The 23,807-nt window shown below is 36.3% G+C and overlaps 1 protein-coding gene across 1 annotated transcript in view; it reads left to right on the forward strand.

The window, feature by feature from the left end:
- The window catches only part of MAN2A1 (mannosidase alpha class 2A member 1), a 177,007-nt gene that overhangs the window by 44,789 nt on the left and 108,411 nt on the right, over positions 1 to 23,807 (forward strand). Inside the window, exon 5 of the mRNA XM_030817529.1 lies at positions 17,045 to 17,172. Within this exon, the coding sequence (XP_030673389.1) occupies positions 17,045 to 17,172 (128 nt within the window). The remainder of the gene's footprint in view (positions 1 to 17,044; positions 17,173 to 23,807) is intronic.

The following is a 23,807-nucleotide window of genomic DNA, read 5'->3' on the forward strand; positions in this document are numbered from 1 at the left end:
TCAAATTCTGCCAAGTCCCATCTACTGTGTGGCTTTGAGCAAGTTATTTAACTTCTCTATACCTCAGTTTCTTCATTTGTCAAATGAGGATAATATTGACACCAATTTTGTTGGTTTTTATGAGGATTGAATTAATTCAAACACCATGCTTAGCACAATGCCTGGCACATTTTAAAATCCCAATAAACATTAGTGCTTTTTTAACTTTTATTTGAGACTTTGAGTATTTCTCCTGGATACCATTTGTAATTTTTAATGCTGAAGTCATCTATAATGGGAGACTTTTCTTTTAATTTTTAATTTTTTTTTTGAAACAGGGTTCCACTCTGTTCCCAGGCTGCAGTGCAGTGGTATGATCACAGCTCACTGCAGTCTTAACCTCCTGGGCTCAGGTGATCCTCCCACTTCAGCCCTCCAGTAGCTGGGACTACAGGCGCACACCACCATGGTGGCTCATTTTTGTATTTTTTGTAGAGATGAGATTTTGCCATGTTGCGCAGGCTGATCTTGAACCCTTGGGCCCAAGTGATCCACCTGCCTCAGCTTCCCAAAGTGCTGGGATTACAGATATCAGCCACTGTGCTTAGTTCCTATAATGGTAAGATTTTAACTATAATTTTTTTTCTCTTCTCTCTTAAAACTTTCTTATATAATGCTTCATTGAAGGTAACTTTTTCCCCGTGCTCACTTACTTTATTTATGAAATTTTAAATTTTCACTAAGTTATATATCTAGGTATGTATAACTTTTCGTTAAGATTTCCACCTATCAATTCAAATGTTTCTTTAGCTTTTGTGTTCTGTACTTACTAATTTACTACTGCTTTTGTTTCATTTGTTTTAGAATTCAAGTACCTTGTTATTGTGTCTCTAGTCTCTCTTTTTCAAATGCATTTTTAATTTGTTGTATTTACTGTGTTTTGGGAGATTTTTCCTGAGTCTTCCCTGCCACCCCCTCAGTTCAGTACTCTGGTATTGAGTCTTTTCTGGCTTTGAGTGTTTGGTTCTAACTTTACTTCTGTGATTTTTGTATTGTTGTCCGAAGTCCAAGTATTTCCCTCCTTTTTATTTATCTGTGAGCAACAACAGCCGTATCCACACCTGAAATTTGTCCCAAAACATGGTGTAACTTGCCTTGAATCACTTTCTTTTCTAACCAAATAACTTTCAGTTTCCTTGCTGTGGGTATTAGTTGTTACTGGCTGACCAGCGTCCATTTCACCTGATTTCCTTTTGGGAAGTGGTCTCTTACCCAAGGAAGTCAGCTCCTCCTCCTTGTTGCCTAGCCCAGACAAGTCAGCTGTGATGTCAGCTCAGTTAATCAGCATATTATTTCCCAGGGCTTTGAATCTTTAGAGAGTGAAGTGAGGGCTGACAGATGGAGGGAGGGAAGCAGACACAGAAGAATGTTTACTGGTCATTCCTCACAGCACCTGCATTTGCAAGACTCTTCCTGTGATAAGATCCTTGTGTTCCTTACAGCATGATTTCTCATTTTCCTCCAGCCCTTTGTTAAGCCTAGACTTTTATCCTGTCTTCAGTTCTGTGTGTTCAAGACAGTATCCAGAGTCAGTTTGTATTGCTTGCAAACCAGAAAGCTAGCTGATAGGAACTTAGGATGTCTCCTTAGTTCCTCTGTTGGAGAATTACATCCTGCAAGATTATATGAAAATCAGGGATCAGCAGTTGGGGAAGGTGCCCTGGTTGTAAGTAGGACAGAGTGAGAGAAGAGAGGAGCTGGGGCTATGAGAAGATCTGGAAAAGGTGTGCCCCATCTATGAAAGGTTTTCTGTTTCTTTGGTGTAGCTGCTGAGCCTAGGGCTGGCGTTCTCCATCTAGCTTTGTTTTTGTGTGGCCTGTAAGCCAGGTAGGAGATGTGTGTCTGAGGGTGCTGCTTCACAGAGTCCAGCCACCTCAGAAGGAAACTGGGTCTGCTGCCTGCTGCTTGTGGTCAGGTGAGGCCAGCCATGCTTGGCTCTCTCCCAGCATGGCTTCATTAAGGAGACTGCCTCTGCAGCAGTCACAGTGCATGGGCAGAGAGACTTCTGCAGAGGGAGGCTCACACAAGTGCCATGAGGGTGAAGAGTCTGTGATTAGTATCTGTCCCAAGACTCAGCTTTGCCTCAGCCCTTGGCCCTTCAGATTAGGAGCTGTTGACAGAATCTCTCAGAATCTTCTTATTTATGCTGGGATTTCATGCTGATTTTTCATGCAGGTCAGTTGCAGGTCAATACTTGAATTATTTCAGTTTTACTTGTACCATATCTGTCAGAAATGCTGCCAATTTTGTGGCCTGCGGATGGCCTCTTTCTCCTGACTCTACCTGGATGCAAGTTCCCCCCCCCCGCCTTTTTTTTATTCTTTTGGTTATTTTTCCTAGGTTGAACCATATAAATTGCCGATATTTGACTACTTTTGATATACAAAAATGGCAATTTCATGAATCAGTCCAATATTAAAGATAAAATATGGTAAGATATTGAAGGGGACTGCAGATTAGAATCTAGTGCTCAATCTTTGTCTCCCTCAGATTTGTCTCACTCAGACTTCTGAGTGAGAACAGCTTTTTTGGCATTGGAAAATATTCTGGAATATAGGCTTGATCGTCAACAGTATCATTTTGCTTGAAGGAAAAATGGTTTTATAGCCAGATTAGGGCAGATGAATTCTGTTTCTGGTCAAGATTTGCTAAAGGTCTGTCTCTTCTAGCTATAATAATTCACTTTTATTCACTTATTACATTTGTTTGTAGAACTAGGGTAATAGCATTCCTCCCCACTTACTTGAACGAAACATTCTTAGTGTTAGTTGCTTAAATGTATGTTTTCAGAGGAAAACTTAATAGATGTTTAAGTTTGCTCCTGTTATTTAAAATTCTGAGCTTGTACTAAGTGGCATTACTAATAGTTTTTTTGTGTGACTTCTAGTGTAATGCTTATGCAGTAGCTTGTTTTTCTCTTTTTGAAGATGAGCTGTGGATTAAATATCTGTACCTAAATTTGCAAGCTAGCTGTTGCAGAGCAGAACCTGTTAATTCCAGCAGAGTTCCACGTAAGCTTTCATTGTCCCTAAAGAATACCAATTGACTGTGGGAACTTAACGGAAAGATAACTCAAATGATCCTTATAATCTATTCTAGCAGTGCTTGTTTGATTCTTATCCCCTCCCCCAGCAGCATTATTATTCAACTCTATAAGCTTTTAAAAGTGAAAATCTAGTTAACTAAAGAGCGATCTATATAAACAGCATCTATATTTTCTGTTTTTTCGTGTGAACTGAAATAATTTAATCAATTATAATCATGGTACCTACTGGTAATACATATCCAGTGGATTTAAAAGAAGCTGCCTTCCATTAAATAATCAGTGTATTGTCTTCTACGCTTGTTTAATTTTGAAAATGACTGGTGGTGTAATTTTTTTAAACTTTTTAGGCTTCACATTTGAATATTTTTGGCTAAATGCAGTTAAATACTGCATGATGTTTATAATACATCAAAATGTGAACCCTTATTGAGAGTCAGGCAGCTGAAACATTAGCCTTAGCCTTTCCTTTGACTAGCACACAGCATGTTACATATTCATTGTTCCTCTCTGGGCTCTGAGATACTGGAACAGCTTTTATATTGCATCTGCTCTTGCTATTGAGACCAGTGTTGAGTGGAGAAACCCACGAGTTATTAGAACCTAAGAACAGTTTATATATTCACCAAAGTCTTGACCAGTTTCTCTTTGTGGATCTTTTAGTGTGAAAAGGGCCTCCAAATGTGTGCTGGGAGGAAGGTACCATCAGTTAATATAGACTTTTTATCTTCACCAAATTGGTGGGTTTCATTGCTTTAGCAAGAATGCAAACTCTTTATTTATGTAATCTTTGTATTATCTTCTTACATTTTTTCCCCAGGTTCATATTTAAGTGAACCTTCCACTGTCTTCTCAACTATCTCTGCTTGCTTCTTAAAATCAGAGAAATATTTGATGTTACATTTTTAAATAAGAATCCAAACTTAACTAATGTGCATCTTGGGTTTTCTAAGAAATTGGACTATTAATGTTCTTATACGGACTAATTCATTATAGGTTTTATACAGGTTGGATTTTATGGTATTTAACTGAAGGTTGCTGTAAAATTTATAGAGCAATGGGAAGTTACAGTGTGTCTTGTGATACTCAAGAGTCATTTGCAGATTTGGATTGAGTTTAGAATCTAAAGATATTTAGCATTTCATCAAAGCACTGAAAGCAATGCACCAGGGTCTAAAATAACTTTAGTTCTAATAGTTGAAGCAGTGGTTTACGTTTATTTTAGAAAGCATATGTTCTATCCCTACCTTTTCAATTCCAGTTCGTCTTGAGTGAGACGGCTATCCTTCCACCTCTCATTCCCTTCAACCACTGGCATCTATTTATGTCATGGAGACCTGTAAAAGCCATGAGGGACTTCTCAGGTGCTCCGTCCATCCCTTGGATACTTTCTTAAGCCTCAGAGAGGATTTTTTTGCAGCATTGACATCGACCACTCCATTCTCCTCGAAATTCTTTCCTCTTTTAGCTTTGAAGTGACCTTGAGCTCTTTCACTTTCGGGTCTATTCTGGCACTGCTGGCCATTCATTTTTCATCATCTCTCTGATTTCCTCTTCTGCTTACTTCCCAAATATTCCTGTTCTCGCCTGTTGGGGAACACTGCTTAGTTTTCTTCATTTTGCATGCTTTTCCACACTGTTGTTTTAATTACCAGGCATTTGGACTACTTCCAGATCTAAAGATCCAACCTGGACTTCTTGTTCTCTAGTTAGTGGCAATAGTAAGAGATAAGCACTCGTGTATTTGTTCAGCCAATCCTTTAGCATTCTCTTGAGTTAAGGTTCTTTATCATCTTCATTCTCCTGTTGAGGGATCTGAGGCAGAGGTGTTAAGGAAAGTGCCTAAGGTCACCCAGCTAGTAAGTGTGGAAATAGGACCCAAGCCAGGCAGTCTTGCCCCAGAAATAGTGGGCAAATAGTCTTCACCTCTGTGGTGCTCTGCCTTTTCCACCTCCCTTTCCTGTGACATCCAGTTAGTCCCTAAGCTCTGTGACTTCTGCCTCTTCAGTGCCTCCAGACTCTGACCCCTGGTTTTCATCTCCATTGCTCTTGTCTCGTACTGTTGTGAAAACCTCCAAATGGTCTTTCCATTTCCAGCTGTGCCACTTCTAAGTGTCTGCCATTTCGTCAACAGAGTTAGTTCTCTAATATATGAGTCCCACCATGTTTGCTTTAAAATGCTTTGTGGTGCTTCAGTCTCAAAAGGCACAGGCCACTATGCTTTGCCTGACGCATACTGACTTTTTCTGTCTGATTCCTCCCAACTTGCTCATCCTTACCTCCAGTCACTTCCTGCGTCACATTCTACTCTTAGGCATTCTGAGCCACGGGTGACCTCAGACACATGCTATTTCATGCTTCTTAGGAATTTGCGTGTGTTCAGCTTGGATTTTTATTTTTTTCCTTTTGTGCACTGGATAATTTCAGTCTTACTCATTTTCAACACTCAGCTGAAATATTACCTCATCTCTGAAGCCTTCCCTTATTTACTTCTACCATTCATTCAGCAAATATTTATTGTGTTATGCTCCAGAAATGTAGGAGGTAAGCAAGACTGACCTGGTCCCAGCCCTCAGAAAACAGCAGGGAAGACGTGTAATTAAACACAGTATAACAATAAAGGGTTTTCTTCTATAGAGGCAAGAAGGGGGTCTTGGAAGGCTTCCTGAAGCAAATGTTATTCAAGCTTAAACCTGAATGATGACTAGAACTAGCCAGTCAAGAAATGGGTGTCAGAGGGCAGAGAAGGAATTTCAGGTTGTGAGAAGAGAATGGTGATTATGGGCCAGGGATTAACAAAGGCATGTTTGAACACCTGAAAGACGTTTATTAGACAGCAGCAGTTGGGGAGGGTGCGCAGCGAGGGTGTGTGTGTGTAGAAGCTGGATAAATCATGGCCATCAGGGAGATACATATCAAAACTTCTAGAAGATACTGTTTCCAACCCTTTTAGAATGGCTAAAATAAAAAAGATGACAACGTCAAAAGTTGGCAAGAATGTGTAGCAACAGAAACTCTCATATATTGCGGGTGGGAATGTAAAATGGGGGCGACTTTCTGAAAAGCCTCCAAAGAGTTTTCCAAACTTAAAATATATACCATGTGATCTGGGAGCTCCACTCCTAGGAATTTACCCAAGAGAAATGAAAAAATGTTCACAAAAAGACTTGTACAGACATTTTCATACAGGCTTTTTCCTAGTAACTTCAGACTGCAAACAGTTTAAATGTCCTTCAGCAGGTGATGGATTAAAAAATTGTCGTATATTCATACAACACAATACCTAGCAGTAAAAAAATGATAAATTACTGAAATACACAGTAATATGGATGAGTCTCACAAATGTTAAGCAGAAGTGAGACAGAAGAGTAAATATTGTTTGATTTCCATTTTATGAATTCTGAGAGGAGACTCAACTGATCTATTGTGATAGAAATGGAATGTCAGAATGTTTTTTGGGGGCAGGGTGAGTGGGCGAGCATGGAGTGGAGCGGGGCATGAGGGAACTCTGAATTGGTGGAAGTAGTCTATATATTATTTTGGATAGTGATTACAGTTGTCAGAATTCATGAGACTGAAAATATGTGTATTGTATATTGTTATATCTCAATTAAAAATATTTTAGAAAATGTAATACAATATAAACATACAATACAATAAATACAATAATACAATACAGTAAACATAATGATATGTGTCTCTTGATATGGAAAGATGTTCATGGTATAATGTTAAGTAAATTAACTTGGTTAAAAACTCTGGCTACCATAACCCTTTGTGCATATATATCAAGGTAGTGAGTTTTAAAATTTTATTCTTTAATGTCTTTCACATTTTTCAACTTATTTTGAATGAGCATTTCATGAATAAAGTATTGTTTACAGTGAAAGATTTAAAGTACATCCCATGCTTATTAAAACTTTGCAGAAATTATTGAACCATATGAGAAATTTATTATTTCTATTAATTAATTAATTTTAGAGACAGGGTCTTTGTCACTCAGGCTGGAGTGCAGTGGTGCTATCATAGCTCACTGCAACCTCAGACTCCGGGCTCAAGTGATACTCTACCTCAGACTCCTGAGTAGCTAGGACCTACAGGTGCATGCCACCATGCCTAGCTAATTTTTATAATTTTGTAGAGATAGGTTTTACTGTATTTCCCAGGCTGGTCCTCAATCCCCTGGCCTGAGGTGATCCTCCTGCATTGGTCTCCCAAAGCACAGGGATTATAGGTGTGAGCCACTGCACTTGGCCCCAAGATATATTTTTAAATAAATTTTCATGACTATTTTTAAGCTACAGTTCTGTTACTTTTTTTTTTTTTCTTTTTGAGACAGAGCTTTACTCTGTTGCCTAGGCTGGAGTGCAGTGTTGCAGTCTTGGCTCACTGCCACCTCTGCCTCCCAGGTTCAAGCAGTTCTCTTCCCTCAGCCTCCCAAGTAGCTGGGATTACAGGCATGTGCCACCACACCCAGCTAATTTTTGTATTTTTTGTGGAGATGGGGTTTCGCCATGTTGGCCAGGCTGGTCTTGAACTCCTGACCTCAAGTGATCTGACAGCCTCGGCTTCCCAAAGTGCTGAGATTACAGATGTGAACCACCGCATCTGGCCTCAGTTTTGTTAGTTTTCAGTGCTTAGGAGACACAGGTTATAGCATTTATAGTTGAGAAAAAAATTTGGTTTAATTTACTTTCTAATATATGCCTTAATATATACAAAGGATACACAATGAAAAGTAACGTACTCAGCCACTCCTGTCTCCTTGTCATTTTGCTCTTTTCACAGGAGGTAACTACTATGACCAGGCTCTTATTTATTTTATGGATATATGGGAAAACATATGCACATGCACATAAAGGCATAGGCATATATATTATACAATGATACCATGCACATTGTGCTGGTTTTTTTTTTTTTTTGAGTGGGTCTGTTTTTTAAATTGTAAATAAGCATAACATAAAATGTACTATTTTAACAATTTTTAAGTGTACAGTTCAATAGCATTACAACATTTACATCATTGTGCAGCTGTTACTACCATCCATCTCTAGAACTTTATCATCACCCCAAATGCAAACTTTGTACCTATTGAACAGTAATTCCCATTCCTCTTGCTCCTGGCAACCACTGTTCTGTTTTCTGTCTCTACAAGTTTGACTACTCTATTAGGTGCCTTATATACGTAGAATCATATAATTTTTGTCCTTTTCTGTCTGCGTTACTTCATTTAGCATAGTATCTTCAAGGCTCATTCATGTCGTAGCATGTATCAGAATTTCTTTCCTTTTTAAGGCTACATGATATTCCCCTGTATGTATTGAAAGTAGTGACAAAAACCGCAATTACTTTTGCACCAACCTAATACATACCACAGCTTATTTATCCATTCGTCCTTTGATGGACATTTGGGTGGTTTCTACCTTTTGGCCACTGTGAATAATGCTATATGGATATGGGTGTGCAGATATCTGTCCAGGTCCCTTCTTTCCATCTCCAGAAATGGGACTGCTGGATCACATAGTAATTCTATGTTAAATTTTTTTTTAAATCACTGTCAATTTAGGTGTATTTTTTTTGGCAGAGTAAAACATTTAAACATTTTACATAGACATAAATATGAGCATGATAAGCATTGACATGAAAATGGCAGTAATTCTGTACGTGTGCTTCTTGTATTTTTGTTATATTTTAATGTCATGCTTTTTTGCAAAATACATTATAAACATTTATGAATTTCACTAGTTTTCTGTGATATCATTTTTAATGGCTGAATAATGTTCTGTCACTGTATGGTTGAGTTAACTTGACTAATCTCTTACTTTTGGGGATCTAGGTAATTTTTTAACTTTTATCTTTGAAAACATCTGTTTGTATCCATGATCTCTATTTATAATCTAATTTTATACAAAGGTAACACAGAGCTGGCGGGGAGAGGGTGGGTACAGCAGTTTCATTTGACTGACAATATAATCAACATTTAGCTGTATGATTTTGTCCTCTTTGTTGCCTAAAACGTTATTCTTTAGGGCTTTCCCCAAATCGTTTTAGAACAAGGAAGTGGACATGCCTTTTCTACAGGGTATACTGCCTGGGAATAATGTGGAATTGCACCAAGGAGTCAAAGGGCAGTATAAGGATGTGTAATACAAGATTCGTGCATAATTTTTTCATCACCATGCTGTTTTCCATACTACTGTACCATTTTACATCCCACCAGCAATGCACAGATTTCCAGTTTCCTCACATCCTTATAAACACTTATTTGCTGTTTTATTATTTTAAGTAATAGGCATCCCTAATGGGCGTTGTACCAGTGCTTTTTAAACATGTATCTTGGAGAATCTTTTAGTAAAGTCTGTTATGTGAATGGGACTTGTTATTTAACTACTTCCAATTTTATTTCTGGCCTCTTGGTAATGTATTTAGTGTATCTTTTGTCTTTAGTGTATATAATGCTCTTATTTTAAAATACAATATTTTCTTACTCATTTTCAGTGAGCATGGATGAAAGTACATATGCATTTTACAGTTTGATAGTTGTTGCCAGCAGTATGTGAGACTACTTATGTCTACATCCTTAACATCACAGTGTGTTATACAACTTTTCGATCTTTCTAATCTGATAGGTGAAAAGTGGCATCTTAATGAAGTTTTAACTTGCATTTCCTAATGAGTGAGATTAAATTTCTTGTCATTTTTATGAGCCAGTTATTTCTGAAATATCTGCATTGTATCTTTTGCCCTTTTTTTTTGCATTATTGGTACCCATGTCTTACAATTTTATACTAATAGGAACAATCAGTGTTAAATGATGAACAAAACTGATGTGATTCCTGCACTCATGGTACTTACAGCCTGTTGGAATAGAAAGATAGTAGACATACAAATATGCAATTAAATTTTGTTGTAAATGTTATGGAAGAAAAGTTAGATTTTCTGTAAGATAACAGTTTAGGCTGGATTTGGGTGGGATGTGGTGGCCAGTAACAGCCCCTAATGAACCTGTAAGAACCAATGAGGCAGATATTTGAAGGGAAAACATTCCAGGTAGATAGACAGCATGGACAGCTAGCTGAAAGAAGGGGATGTGGCTGGATTGCAATGAGGAAGAAATCATGAGAGATGACTGATTTGCCCTCTGCTCCTCATACACTAAATCTGTATAGGTATGTATCAACAATGTTCAAAAGTATACAGTGAGTTTCCCCTATCATTATATAAGGGGCTTTAAAACAAATTTTTTTTCCCTGCCTACTAGATATTCTCCATGAAAGGAATATGAATCAGACAATCTGATTAGCAGAATGTCTTTAGGGTATAAATTGATTCATTGGGAGCTTCTGTGTTTTTGAATTTTTCATTTAAAATGTTTTTTAAATTTAAGGATGAAATACTGTATGTCATCTTGTATTATTTCCTGTTTCTCCAGATGTGTGATTAGAAATTCAACGGTTTTCTTATGTGAAATTAATTTATGATTCTTTGAAGCTTGCTAAATGATGCATTGTTTGCTACTAAGTTGTCTGTAGCAATTTCCCCATTAGAGAGAAAAGCTCTTTGAGTGTGTCCTTCTGTGTGTGACCAAATTCCAAATGTCTGATGATTCTACATAGGGGAAAAAGTGACACTCAGAGAAAATGATTTGCAGCTTGTTGTGCTTTGCAGTAAATTCTACATGTTAGGTAAAATGAGGAACGACAGATATGCTCAGCTTAGTTTTGATCAGTAATTTTCTTTAGCTTTCTATACCAAATTTCTCATCATTGAAATAGAAACATGGTGGTATTTTAATGTCTTTTACCATTAGTTACAAGTCAACTCAGTGTAAAAAGTGAAACACAAGTATTGTTAATTTTGAAAATTAGTTCCTGGTTTCTTAGTTTCTGGATTTGTTAGATAAATATATTCCTTTGTTTCCCTTACTTACCCAATATCCTTTCACTTTGGCCTTTAGAGTTCATGTTTATTAGGAAATACCATGAAGTGTACATGTAAAATAGACAGAGAATGTCTTTGTAGAAACTAAACAATAAACCCTATGATGTGGGCACATCTTTTTTTTATAATTTTAATTAAATTTTAATTAAATTTATTTTTTTTAATTTTAATTTAAATTTTAATTTTTTTAATTAACTTTCTCCACTAATATTCCCCTACCTGTCAGAGAAATAGTTCAATTGATACCTGTTGAACACTGTGAATGGAAATACTTGGAAGTGCCTGTATTCATTCTAAGTAAATTTTTCTATAGATATGGGTATTTCTCATTACTTTAAAAAAATCGTTAGTCTTGAATGTACAGCTACAATCCATCTTCATTTTATTTTTATCATCACTAACAACAGTGGCTTTAAGTATGGTACTTTTTTAGGTTAACATAGCTTTTCTGTTATTGCTTGTAAATATTTTTTAAAGTGTTTCCAGACATATTGTTTCTGTTAAGACTTTTAGTCCTAGGTTTTGTAGTTATCACTAAATGATGATGGTTACTGCTATGCTTCTCAATAATTAGGTCAACAATTTTCTTTGTTTTTTGGGGACTATTTCTTGTTTTTCTTTCACTCATCAGATGCTTCCTTAAGTGCTTATCATATATGTTCTAGAATTCAGGGCAAATTTGTGTCCTGATGTTTTTGGGTTTTGTTGTCGTTGTTAATGGCAAGTGTTTTTGCTCAACACAGCAAATATTTTATATCAGACCAAACCTTCCTGCTTGTGAGAATCTTCTGATTTATTATCTGTTTTTCTATTCTTGTGGATGGGTTAGAGGGTAATACCCTAGGAAAAACAGGCAGTTCAATGAAATACGAGTACTCACTAACCTGATTATTCTATCAGGTATCATACTATTACAATATGGTCCATATTAAAATAATGTTGTCTCTTTTCTTCCATGGGATGTTTTGTTCTATCTTATAAAAGAAACTATGCTAAGAGGAACTAAAACCTATGCACTTTCTGGCCTACTATTATGATGTCATTTATATATGATATGATATATTTGCCTATTTTTGACCTACTCATGCAATTTTTCTGAAAAACCTGTATGAGCATAGTGTTTTGAAATATGAATCCCTTGGCTTCCATGACATAATATCTTGGCATTTTCTTATGAACTGGTTTTAAGTAACTCTGATTGAGTCTTAAAAAGAAAAAATATAACTCATTCTTTCTCCACTAAATCAATGGCTGTTTTATTGTATTTTTATATTTTTAATTGATGCAAATATTTGTACATATTTATGGGGTATATGTGATATTTTGTTACATGCATGGAATGGGTAATGATCAAGTCAGGGTTGGGGTGTCCATCACCTTGAGTATCATTTCTAAGTGTTGGGAACATTTCCAGTCCTCTTTTAGCTGTTTTGAAATATACAATACATTGTTGTTAACTATAGTCACCCTACTCTGCTGTCAAACATTAGAACTTACTCCTTTTATCTAACTGCATGTTTGTACCCATTAACCAACCTCTCTTAACCCCTCTTCCCAATCCCTACCCTAAGTCAAATACTCTTCCCAGCCTCTGGTATCTGTCCTTCTACTCTCCACTTCTGTGAGATCAACTTTTTTTTCTTTTTTTAGCTCCCAAATATGAGTGAGAACATAGGATATTTGTCTTTCTGTGCCTGGCTTATTTTGCTTAATAGAGTGACCTCCAGTTTCATTCATGTTGCTACAAATGATATGATTTCATACTTTTTTATGACTAAATAGTATTCCATTGTGTATATATATACACCACATTTTCTTTTTCCATTCATCTAAATCAACACTTAGGTTGATTCCATATCTTTGCTGTTGTGAATAGTGCTGCAATAAACATGAAAGTCCAAGTATCCCTTTGGTGTACTGATTTTTTTCCTTGGTATACTTGAGTTTTTCCCAGTAGTGGGATGGCTGGATCATATGGTAGTTCTATTTTTAGTTTTTTTTTTTTTTTTTTAATAAATCTTCAATGCCTATTTTAATAATGTAAATATTTAAAAAAAATCTGTTTTTCAACTTCCTATTCTGACTCACTGATGTGTTTATTTCTAAGTCACAGTTATGGTAGCTTTTTAATGGCTTTTACCAACCGGAAGGACAGATTGCTCTTTATTACTCTTTTCTAGACTGTTTCAGACTAAATTCAGATTTATTATTTTTGTCCTTTAGCATTTCTTATCTCCATTTCTCTTATATTTTCCTTCAGCTTGATCTTTGACTCTCCTTTTTGCTTGTTTTTTGTTAACTTCTCATCATTCGCTGTTTTCTCTTTTGTTAATAGTTCTTTGAAACTTAACTTTTTAATTGGCCCCTTTTCTTAAACTTACTCTTCTTTTTCACTTAACTCCTTTTGGATGTCACACTGGCATCAAAAAGCCCTGTCCAAATTTATATGCATTACTACAAAGTGACTTCCTTTCTCAACGCAATTGCACTGTCTGTGTATTGATACTACCATTCCGTTAGACACCTGGAATTAAAACTCTAAGTCATATTTGCATTAATCTTTTCATCTATCTTCAGCCATTTTCTAATTACCATTGGTACTTTTTCATGTGATGTCTCCCCTGTCTTCCTCCTCCTCCATATTTCATAATTACCACTACCATATTCTGGATCATATCATCTCATACCTAGATAATTGAAACTTCATTCTGACTGACCTTTCTCTTTCTATTTTATTTTGCAAGTATCTATAAGCTTCTTCTAACATAAAAACTGTAGGTAAATACTAATATTAAACTGATGGCCTTATTAATTAATTCCTCATTTATGTAACAAATATTTGAATGACCATTATCTGCCAAGCAAGCTTCTGAGTGCTGGACATGCCAACGTGAACAAAGCACATTCTAGTCCATGCTCTCTTGGAGCTTACATTCTAAGGGTGGGTAGAGGTCGGGAGGGAAAGAGTGGAGATCTGACAATGAACAAGGTAATTTTGGTTTCTGATAAAGACTGTGATGGATAGAATGGGGGGCACAGTAGGAGTGTTAGTTTAGCTTGGGTGCACATGAAGACATCTCTGAGCTGAGCTATGAGGGCAGTTGAGACCAGCCACACTGGGAAAGATAGGGGAGAAGAAAATAGGTAAATGCTGGAAAACATTTTAATAGGTGGGAAGTTTTTCATGCCTCCTCAAAATTAATAGAATAGTCTTTAACCTTTAAGTACAGATAAGAATTCAGTCTTTGATGAAAGTAGCATCCCAGGCATCATGGAGAAGAAATGGATTATTAACAAATGGAGCTGGGAAAATTAGTTACTGTATATACTGTAATTCTTGGCTGGTTGACTTTCTTGAAGACCATTGATGCCTGGGGGACAGGAATTATGTTGTAAATTAAAACTGATATAGATGAAAAAAAGAAAAGTTCTGTGATTGGAGTAAATTTTTTCCACTTAATTTTTAGTTTTCTTAATCTGTAGTTTTTTTCTCTATTCAAGATCAGCGAAGAGTTTGTTTTTGATTTATATCTGAACTTTTATCTGAAATTTTCCAAAAGACCTATTTATTGATATATTGAAATAATGAAGTCAAGTTTCCATATTTGATAATTAGATACTAAATCTCATACTGTCCTGACATCTCAGGCTGCCAAGCATAAGGCATAAGGGGCAGGTTTGGTCCATAGCCTCTAGAACTGTGGCTAAATCAGGCAATCACCAGAAAGATAAGAAAAAGAACTAATTGTATGCATAGGTCTATCTACAGTAAAGGTGGGACCAGTAGCCTTGAATTTAGTTGTGTTCTTAAGGGCATTTTTTAGAAATTTCCAGCTTCTTCATTGTAGATTCTTGATTTGGGCCTTTGAGAATCTGAAGTTTGACTGGGTATTGTGTTTCTTTAGACATTCGAATGAGTGATATTCTCCATGTGAAATTATATTAGTTGGTGATCCCCATGGCAACATAAATTTATTTCTTTAATTTTTGCAGGGAATTTATTATTTGATTTTTTTTAGAAATTATGTCCATTATCTACTCTGTTACTGGTTATATGATCATGCATATGTTTGAATTACATGTTGTGTTCATGTGGCTTCTGTCATATGCTTTGTAGGAAAATAGTTATTCATCTTTTGTGCCTCTGGTCTGCTTCAACTAAATTTGGCTTGAGAGTTGGCTGTTAGCTGTAGGCATCCAGTGATGTATGTCGTTTTTAAAGCTGCTTTGCTTCTTTCTGAAATTTTCCCCCATTTTCCAAACCATCGTGTTGCAGGCTGGCAAGTCTGTGACACTTAAGATAGATACTTGCTCAATTTTTTTCCTTTTCTTTTTTCTTTTTCTTTTCCCTTTCCTTCTCTTTCTTTCTTCCTTCCTTCCTTTCTTTCTTTCTTTCTTTCTTTCTTTCTTTCTTTCTTTCTTTCTTTCTTTCTTTCTTTCTTTCCCTTTCTTCCTTTCTTCCTTTCCCTCCCTCCCTTCCTTCCTTCCTTCCTTCCTTCCTTCCTTCCTTCCTTCCTTCCTTCCTTCCTTTCTTTCTCTCTTTCTTTTCTTTAATTTTCTTTTCTTTTCTTTTCTTTTCTTTTCTTTTCTTTTCTTTTCTTTTCTTTTCTTTCTTTTCTTTCTTTCTTTTCGACACAGTGTCTCACTCTATCTCCCAGGCTGGAGTGCAGTGGCATAATCATAGCTCACTGCAGCCTCAAACTCACAGGCTCAAGCAATCCTCCCACCTCAGCCTTCCAAGTAGCTGGGACTACAGGCATGCACCACCACACCTGGCTAACTTTTTAATTTTATTTTGTAAATATGGGATCTCCCTATGTTGCCCAGGCTGGTCTAGAATTCCTTACCTCAAGCAACCCTCCTGTCTTGGCTTCCCAGAGTGCTTGAACTACAGGGCTGAGCCACCGTGCCAGACCTTGCTTAAATTCTTGACTTTTATGCTTCCTTGGGCACTATTTCAAAATTTTAATAGTTTATGATTTTTTTTTTTTTTCTTCTCAGGGGAAAGTATCTTCTCAAAACAATTTTATTAGGACTAGGGATCATGTTACCTGGTATGGTATTATGGCACAGGAATACCCAATAGACAAGTAATGATGCTGTTAGAGCCTTTCACTCAGTAATGGAAAGTAAACTCTACAGTTCAACTGAATCTGGAGCAAAGTACTTTATGATGTTATCTGTATTCCCAGAGCCATGTGGTATTTACTAGCTTTACCCTTGTTATTTTTTAGGGTAGTTTGCATGATTAACTTATCAGTGTCAGAAGGACTAAAGTAAATACTGATTTTTTGATAAAAGTATATTGAAATAAATAATGTGCTTAAAATGACAGCCCTCCAATAAACACTCATCAAGCATATACTCTGTGTAAAACACTTTTCTAGGTGCTCTGCAAGATTCAGAAATAAACTAGATATGGGCCGGGCGCGGTGGCTCACGCCTGTAATCCCAGCACTTTGGGAAGCCGAGGCGGGCGAATCACCTGAGGCTGGGGGTTCGAGACCAGCCTGACCAACATGGAGAAACCACATCTCTACCAAAAATACAAAATTAGCGGGGCATGGTGGCGCATGCCTGTAATCCTGGTTACTCGGGAAGCTGAGGCAGGAGAATCACTTGAACCTGGGAGGCGGAGGTTGCAGTGACCCGAGATTGCACCATTGCACTTCAGCCTGGGCAACAAGAGCGAAACTCCGTCTCACATAAATAAATAAACCAACTAGATGTGGCTTTTGACATTAAGAATCTTTGAGGCTGTGTGGGAGTTTATACCCTTGTGGAAGGAACCTCCAGAATGACCTGTGTGGCTTTTCCTGCAGAAGGGCAGGGGTCACCTGAGACACCGGGTGCTATCATGAGGTCTTGAAGTTGAAATTCATTCACTGGTTTAAACATTTTTTGACAACTAGTATACATACTGGTTATATTTAAAGGCTGTTCTTAATGTTTATGCTTGTTTAGTTTTTCATTTGAACTTTTCTTATATTTATTAATGTAGACTTGTTGTTTTCTCTCTAGTTTAATAGAAAATGGTCAGCTTGAAATTGTGACAGGTGGCTGGGTTATGCCTGATGAAGCTACTCCACATTATTTTGCCTTAATTGATCAACTAATTGAAGGACATCAGTGGCTGGAAAATAATATAGGTAAGTATTGGTATATTCTTTATTTGGGCTATTTTGGACAGTTAATTTTCGGGATGTGAAGTGAGGCTCTGTTTTTTTTTTTTTCGAGTAACTGTTTCCCTGTTAGTCATTATTGTTGAATAATTTATTCTTCATTAATTTATGATATTTCTTAGCTCATAAACTGAGTTACAAAGATTTACTATAGTCACTTTAAGGATCATCTACCTTGTTTAATGTGTTATTTATCTATATTTTTATTGGTTTTGGGATTATTTTAATTGTATGTTGAGACTTGATGACAAGAGGCAAAAACCTAATTATGGTAGCCTAAGTTTTTTTTTTTCAGCAAAGAAAGGAAAGAAAGATATTCATTATGTCACTGAGTGTTCCAGAGATATGGGTAGCTTCAGGTATTGCTGTATCCAGGGATCCAGGGGACTTAAATTATGTTGTCTGGGCACTATATCTTTGGGTTCTGCTTGTTTTGCTGGGTTTCTTTACAAGGTGAGTAAGATGGCTCTAGGCAGCCGAGACTAATTTTTCCAACTTAGCAACCAGGAATTCTCTTTAATACTTTATCTAGTTGGCCCACCTTGAGTCAGTTGCTTATGTCTGAGCCAGTTACTGTGTCCAGAGGTATAGGAGTTCAAATCACTGAGGTCTAGTCATTTAGGTGGAAATGGTCTTGGGGGAAAGGGAATTGTGGAGAGCAGGGTCAGCTGCACCTAAAAAGCATGAGAATGGGTCCTCCATATGAGTGGCCTCATGGAATGGGTCCGGTTCAATAGAAGAATTCTGTTGCTACAAGAAATGGGAAAAAAGATGCTAGAATGATAGAATCAGATGTCCACTATAAAAACTTGGGACTAATAGAAAACTATGTGATATTTAATATTTGCATTTTGTTACATGGTATGTAAATCCTTTCAAATATTTTATATCTCAGTATAATAATGTAGTTTTTTATGTAAGTATATGTGTTTTTTATTGAAGTTATTTTTAGATATTTCCTTATTTTAAAAAATTGTCCCTTAGGGATAAAATTCTTCTCATCCCTATTAATTTTTTCTTTACTTTTAATTTTGAGATAATTGCAAGTTTGAAGAAATGTATAAGAATACTGCAAAATATTCTCATAAACCCTTCATCCAGATTTACCAGTTGTGAACATTTTGACACATTTACTTAATTTTTTCTGTTTCCGTATTGTTGTAGTGGTGCTGGTATTTCTTATTATCAGAACCATTTGGAAGTATGTTGCAGGTATCATGCCTGTGTAGAAAATAGTTAGCATAGCAGGTGTGCTATCCTTAGAAAGGCCTTGCTTGCAAGATTAGCCCTTGGTTAGTGTCTGGGAACATGGATATCCTAACGATAAGAGTGGCTCACTGTTTTTAATCTGTTTGTACAAGCACTATAGTTTGTGCTAAACAATTGCTATCCTTCTGAGAGTCTGAATTCTTAGTATGTGCTGAACAGAGGGTGCCTACATGACCAGCCCCCAACATTGGACACTGAGTCTGTAATGAGTTTCCTGGTCAACAACACTTCACACATACTGTCACAGTTTCATGCTGGAGCATTTAAACACATCCTGTATGACTCTACGGGGAGAGGATGCTTAGAAGCTTGCACCTGGTTTCCTCTGGACTTACTCTATATGCTTTTTCCTTTTGCAGATTTTTTTTTTCCCATTTCACTGTAATAAATTATAGGTATGAGTACGACAATATGTTGAGACCTGTGATTTTTCTTAACAAATCACCAAACCTGAAGATGGTCTTGGGGACCCTCTCTACACATTGCCCTTTTTCTTAAATACTTGATGTGCTAACCCAAGAATATTCACTTCATAAACCTCAGTTATGAATGTTTTTTATGTTTTTATTGAAGTGCAATTTACTTGCAGTGGAATATATAAATCTTAAATGTAGAGGTCAGTGAGTTTTAGCAAATGTACATACCCATTTAATCTATACATTTATTACCCAAGGTCTCTCATCCCCTCATCTTTCCACTTGCAGCCAACTGCTCTTTGATTTCTGTCATTGTGCATGAGTTTTGTTTGAAGAAGAATTTATTAATATATGAACTCACATAATATTATTTTGGATCTTATGTCTTTCGCCCAGTGTAATTTTTTCTTACAACTTTACTGAGATATATTTCACATAAATTCATAGATTTGTGCAACCATCACCACAGTCTATTTTTGGAACTTTTTTCAACATCCCCCAAAGAAACCTTATACCCAGTAGTAGTCACTCCCCTTTCTAGCTTCACCCTTCCCTGCCCGACTCTCAGGCTATCACTAGTCTTTCTGTATATATGGATTGGACTATTCTGGACATTTCACATAGTTGGAGGCATGTAATGTATGGCTTTTGGTGATTGGATTCTTGGGATAATATTTTCAAGGCTCATCATATATTATAGCATATATCAGTGCTTCATTCCTTTTTATAGCTGAATAATATTCTGTTGTATGGATATACAACATTTGCTTATCTCTTATTCAGTTGATGGGCACTTAGGTTCTATCTTCTTTTTGGCTACTGTGAATAATGCTGTTATACACATTTGTTTAAAAGTTTTTGTGTGAATCTACCTTTCTTCCTAGGAGTAGAATTGCTGGGTTATATGGTAAAAATGTTTAGCATTTTGAGAAACTATCAAACTTTTCCAAAAGAGCAGTATCATTCTACCTTCCCACCAGCAATGTGTGAGGTTTCTACTTTATCCATATCTTCACCAACATTTGTTACTGTCTGTCTTTTTTATTATAGTCATTCTAATATGTGTGAAATGGTAACCTCGTCTCATTGTGATTTTGATTTGCATTTTCCTAAAGACTAGTGGTACTAAGACTCTTTTCATGTGTTTATCAGCTGCTTATAGATCTTTTAAGAATAAATGTCTGTTCTAATTATTTTCCTGTTTTTCAGTAGAGTTATTTGTCTTTTTATTATTGACTTAGAATTTTTTTTATATATTGTTGATAAAAGTTCTTTGTTGGATAGTGATTTGCAAATTTAATTTTTCGTTATGTGGTTGTTTTTTTCACTTTCTTGAAGGTGTCTTTTGGTGCACAAGTTTTAATTTTGAGGAAGTTTTTCTTCTGTTGCTTGTGCTTTTGATGCCATAGTAGGAAATCGTTGTTTAATCCTGAATTATAAAGATGTACTACTGTTTTTAAACTAGTTTTATGGTTTTAGCTCTTACATTTATGCCAGTGATCTATTTTTAGTTAATATTTGTATATGATGTGAGGTAGTTTCATTTTTTTTTTTTTTGCATGTTGATGCCCGGTTATTCCAATGCCACTTATTGAAAAAGGTGATTCTTTCCTCACTGAATTGTCCTGACACACTTGTTAACAGTTAGTTAACCATAATTATGAGAGTTTATTCCTGGACTCTCAGTTCTGTTTCCTTGACTTATATTTCTGCCAGTACCATACTATCTTGATTACTATAGCTTGTAGTAAGCTTGACATTGGGAAGTCTGAGTTCTCCAACTTTGTTCTTTTTTTAAACTTGTTTTTTCCACGTGAATTTTACGCCAGTTTATCAATTTCTGCAAAAATATCAGCTGGGATTTTGCTAGTGATTGTATTAAATGTGTAGGTCAATCTGGGGGAATATTACCATTTTAACAATGTCACATCTTCTGATATATCAACATGGGATGGCTTTCCATTTAAGTAGATAATCATTAATTTCTTTCAACATTGTTTTATAGCTTTCAGTGTAGAAGTCCTGTACTTTTTTTGTTAAATATGTTCCTAGGCATTTTGTTTTACTGCCATTATAAATGGGATTGTTTTCTTAATTTCATTTTAGGATTATTCATTACTAGTATGTAGAAATACAATTGTTTTTTATTAGTGATCTTGTATCCTGTCACCAGCATGAAGTTTTTGAGATTCATTCTTGTTGTGTATGTTGGTAATCCATTTCCTTTTATTATTAATCCAGTTTCCTGTTGAACTTTTGGGTTGCTTTCAGTTTTGAGCTATGGTGAATCATATTGTAATAAACATTTGTGCACAGGTCTTTTTGTGGGCATATGTTTTCATTCTTTTGGAATGAAATGTTTACTAGCACCTGAATTGCTGGACTATAGGATAAGTTTATGTTGCAGCTTATGTGAACTTTGAAAGAGTTTTCCAAAGTGGTGGTGCTATTTTATATTCCACCAACAATGAATTAGAATTCTGATTGTTCCACATTTTTGCCAGTGTTTGGTGAGTCTTTTTTCTTAGAACCATGCTAGTGGGTATATAGTGATATTTCACTGTTATTTTAACTTGCATTTCTATGATGACTAATGATTTTGAGTATGTTTTGTTGTGCTTATTGGCCAGTGGTATACCCTATTTTCAAGTTTCTAAGTCTTTTGCCCATTCTTTTTATTTGAATTGTTGCCTTTTATATATATATACACACACACACACACACACACACACTTTAAGTTCTGGGATACATGTGCAGAACATGCAGGTTTGTTACATAGGTATACAACATGCCATGGTGGTTTGCTGCACCCATCAACCTGTCATCTATGTTACGTATTTCTCCTAATGCTATCCCTTCCCTAGCCTCCCAGCTCCTGACACGCGCCTATGTGTCATGTTCCCTTCTCTGTGTCCATGTGTTCTCATTGTTCAACTCTCACTTACGAGTGAGAACATGTGGTGTTTAGTTTTCTGTTCCTGTGTTAGTTCGCTGAGAATGATGGTTTCCAGCTTCATTCATATCCCTGCAAAGGACATGAACTCGTCCTTTTTATGGCTGCATAATATTCCATGGTGTATATGTGCCATATTTTCTTTATCCAGTTTATCATTGATGGGCATTTGGGTTGGTTCCAAGTCTTTGCTACTGTGAATAGTGCTGCAGTAAACATACATGTGCATGTGTCTTTATGGTTGAATGATTTATAATCCTTTGGGTATATACCCAGTAATGGGATTGCTGGGTCAAGTGGTATTTCTGGTTCTAGATACTTGAGGAATCACCACACCATCTTCCACAATGGTTGACTTATACTCCCACCAACAGTGTAAAAGCATTCCTATTTCTCCACATCCTGTCCTGCATCTGTTGTTTCCTCACTTTTTAATGATCACTTTTCTAACTGGGGTGAGATAGTATCTCATTGTAGTTTTGATTTGCATTTCTCTAATGACCAGTGATGATGAGCTTTTTTTCATGTTTGTTGGCTGCATAAATGTCTTCTTTTGAGAAGTGTCTGTTCATATCCTTTGCCCACTTTTTGTTGGGGTTGTTTTTTTTCTTGTAAATTTGTTTAAGTTCCTTGCAGATTCTGGGTATTAGCCCCTTGTTAGATGGCTAGATTGCAATAATTTTTTCCCATTCTGTAGATTGCCTTTTCACTCTGATGATAGTTTGTTTTGCTGTGCAGAAGCTCTTTAGTTTAATTAGATCTCATTTGTCGATTTTGGCTTTTGTTGTCATGGCTTTTGTTGTCATTGCTTTTGGTATTTTAGTCATGAAGTCTTTGCCCATGCCTATGTCTTGAATGGTATTGCCTAGGTTTTCTTCTAGGGTTTTTATGGTTTTAGGTCTTAAGTCTTGAATCCATCTTGAGTTAATTTTGTATAAGGTGTAAAGAAGGGGTCCAGTTTCACTTTTCTGCGTATGGCTAGCCAGTTTTCCCAACACCATTTATTAAATAGGGAATCTTTTCCCCATTTCTTGTTTTTGTCAGGTTTGTCAAAGATCAGGTGGTTGTAGATGTGTGGTGTTATTTCTGAGGCCTCTGTTCTGTTCCATTGGTCTGTATATCTATTTTGGTACCAGTACCAAGCTGTTTTGGTTACTGTAGTCTTCCTTGTACTATAGTTTGAAATCAGGTAGTGTGATGTCTCCAGCTTTGTTCTTTTTGCTTAGGATTGTCTTGGCTATATGTACTGTTTTTTGGTCCCATATGAAATTTAAAGTAGTTTTTTTCTTATTCTGTGAAGAAAGTCAATGGTAGCTTGATGGGGATAGCATTGAGTCTATAAATTATTTTGGGCAGTATGGCCATTTTCACGATACTGATTCTTCCTATCCATGAGCATGGAATGTTTTTCCATTTGTTTGTGTCCTCTCTTATTTCCTTGAGCAGTGGTTTATAGTTCTCCTTGAAGGGGTCCTTCACATCCCTTGCAAGTAAGGTATTTTATTCTCTGTAGCAGTCGTGAATGGGAGTTCACTCATGATTTGGCCCGCTGTCTATTATTGGTGTATAGGAATGCTTGAGACTTTCACACATTGATTTTGTATCCTGAGACATTTCTGAAGTTGCTTATCAGCTTAAGGAGATTTTGGGCTGAGACAATGGGGTTTTCTAAATATACGATCATGTCATCTGCAAACAGAGACAATTTGACTTCCTCTCTTCCTATTTGAGTACCTTCATTTCTTTCTCTTGCCTGATTGTCCTGGCCAGAACTTACAATACTATGTTGAATAGGAGTGGTGAGAGAGGGCATCCTTGTCTTGTGCCAGTTTTCAAAGAGAATTCTTCCAGCTTTTGCCCATTCAGTATGATATTGGCTGTGGGTTTGTCATAAATAGCTCTTATTGTTTTGAGATACGTTCCATCAATACCTAGTTTATTGAGAGTTTTTAGCATGAAGGAGT

The sequence above is a fragment of the Nomascus leucogenys genome, chromosome 2 (genome assembly GCF_006542625.1).
Source record: "Nomascus leucogenys isolate Asia chromosome 2, Asia_NLE_v1, whole genome shotgun sequence".
Classification (NCBI taxonomy): Eukaryota; Metazoa; Chordata; class Mammalia; order Primates; family Hylobatidae; genus Nomascus; species Nomascus leucogenys.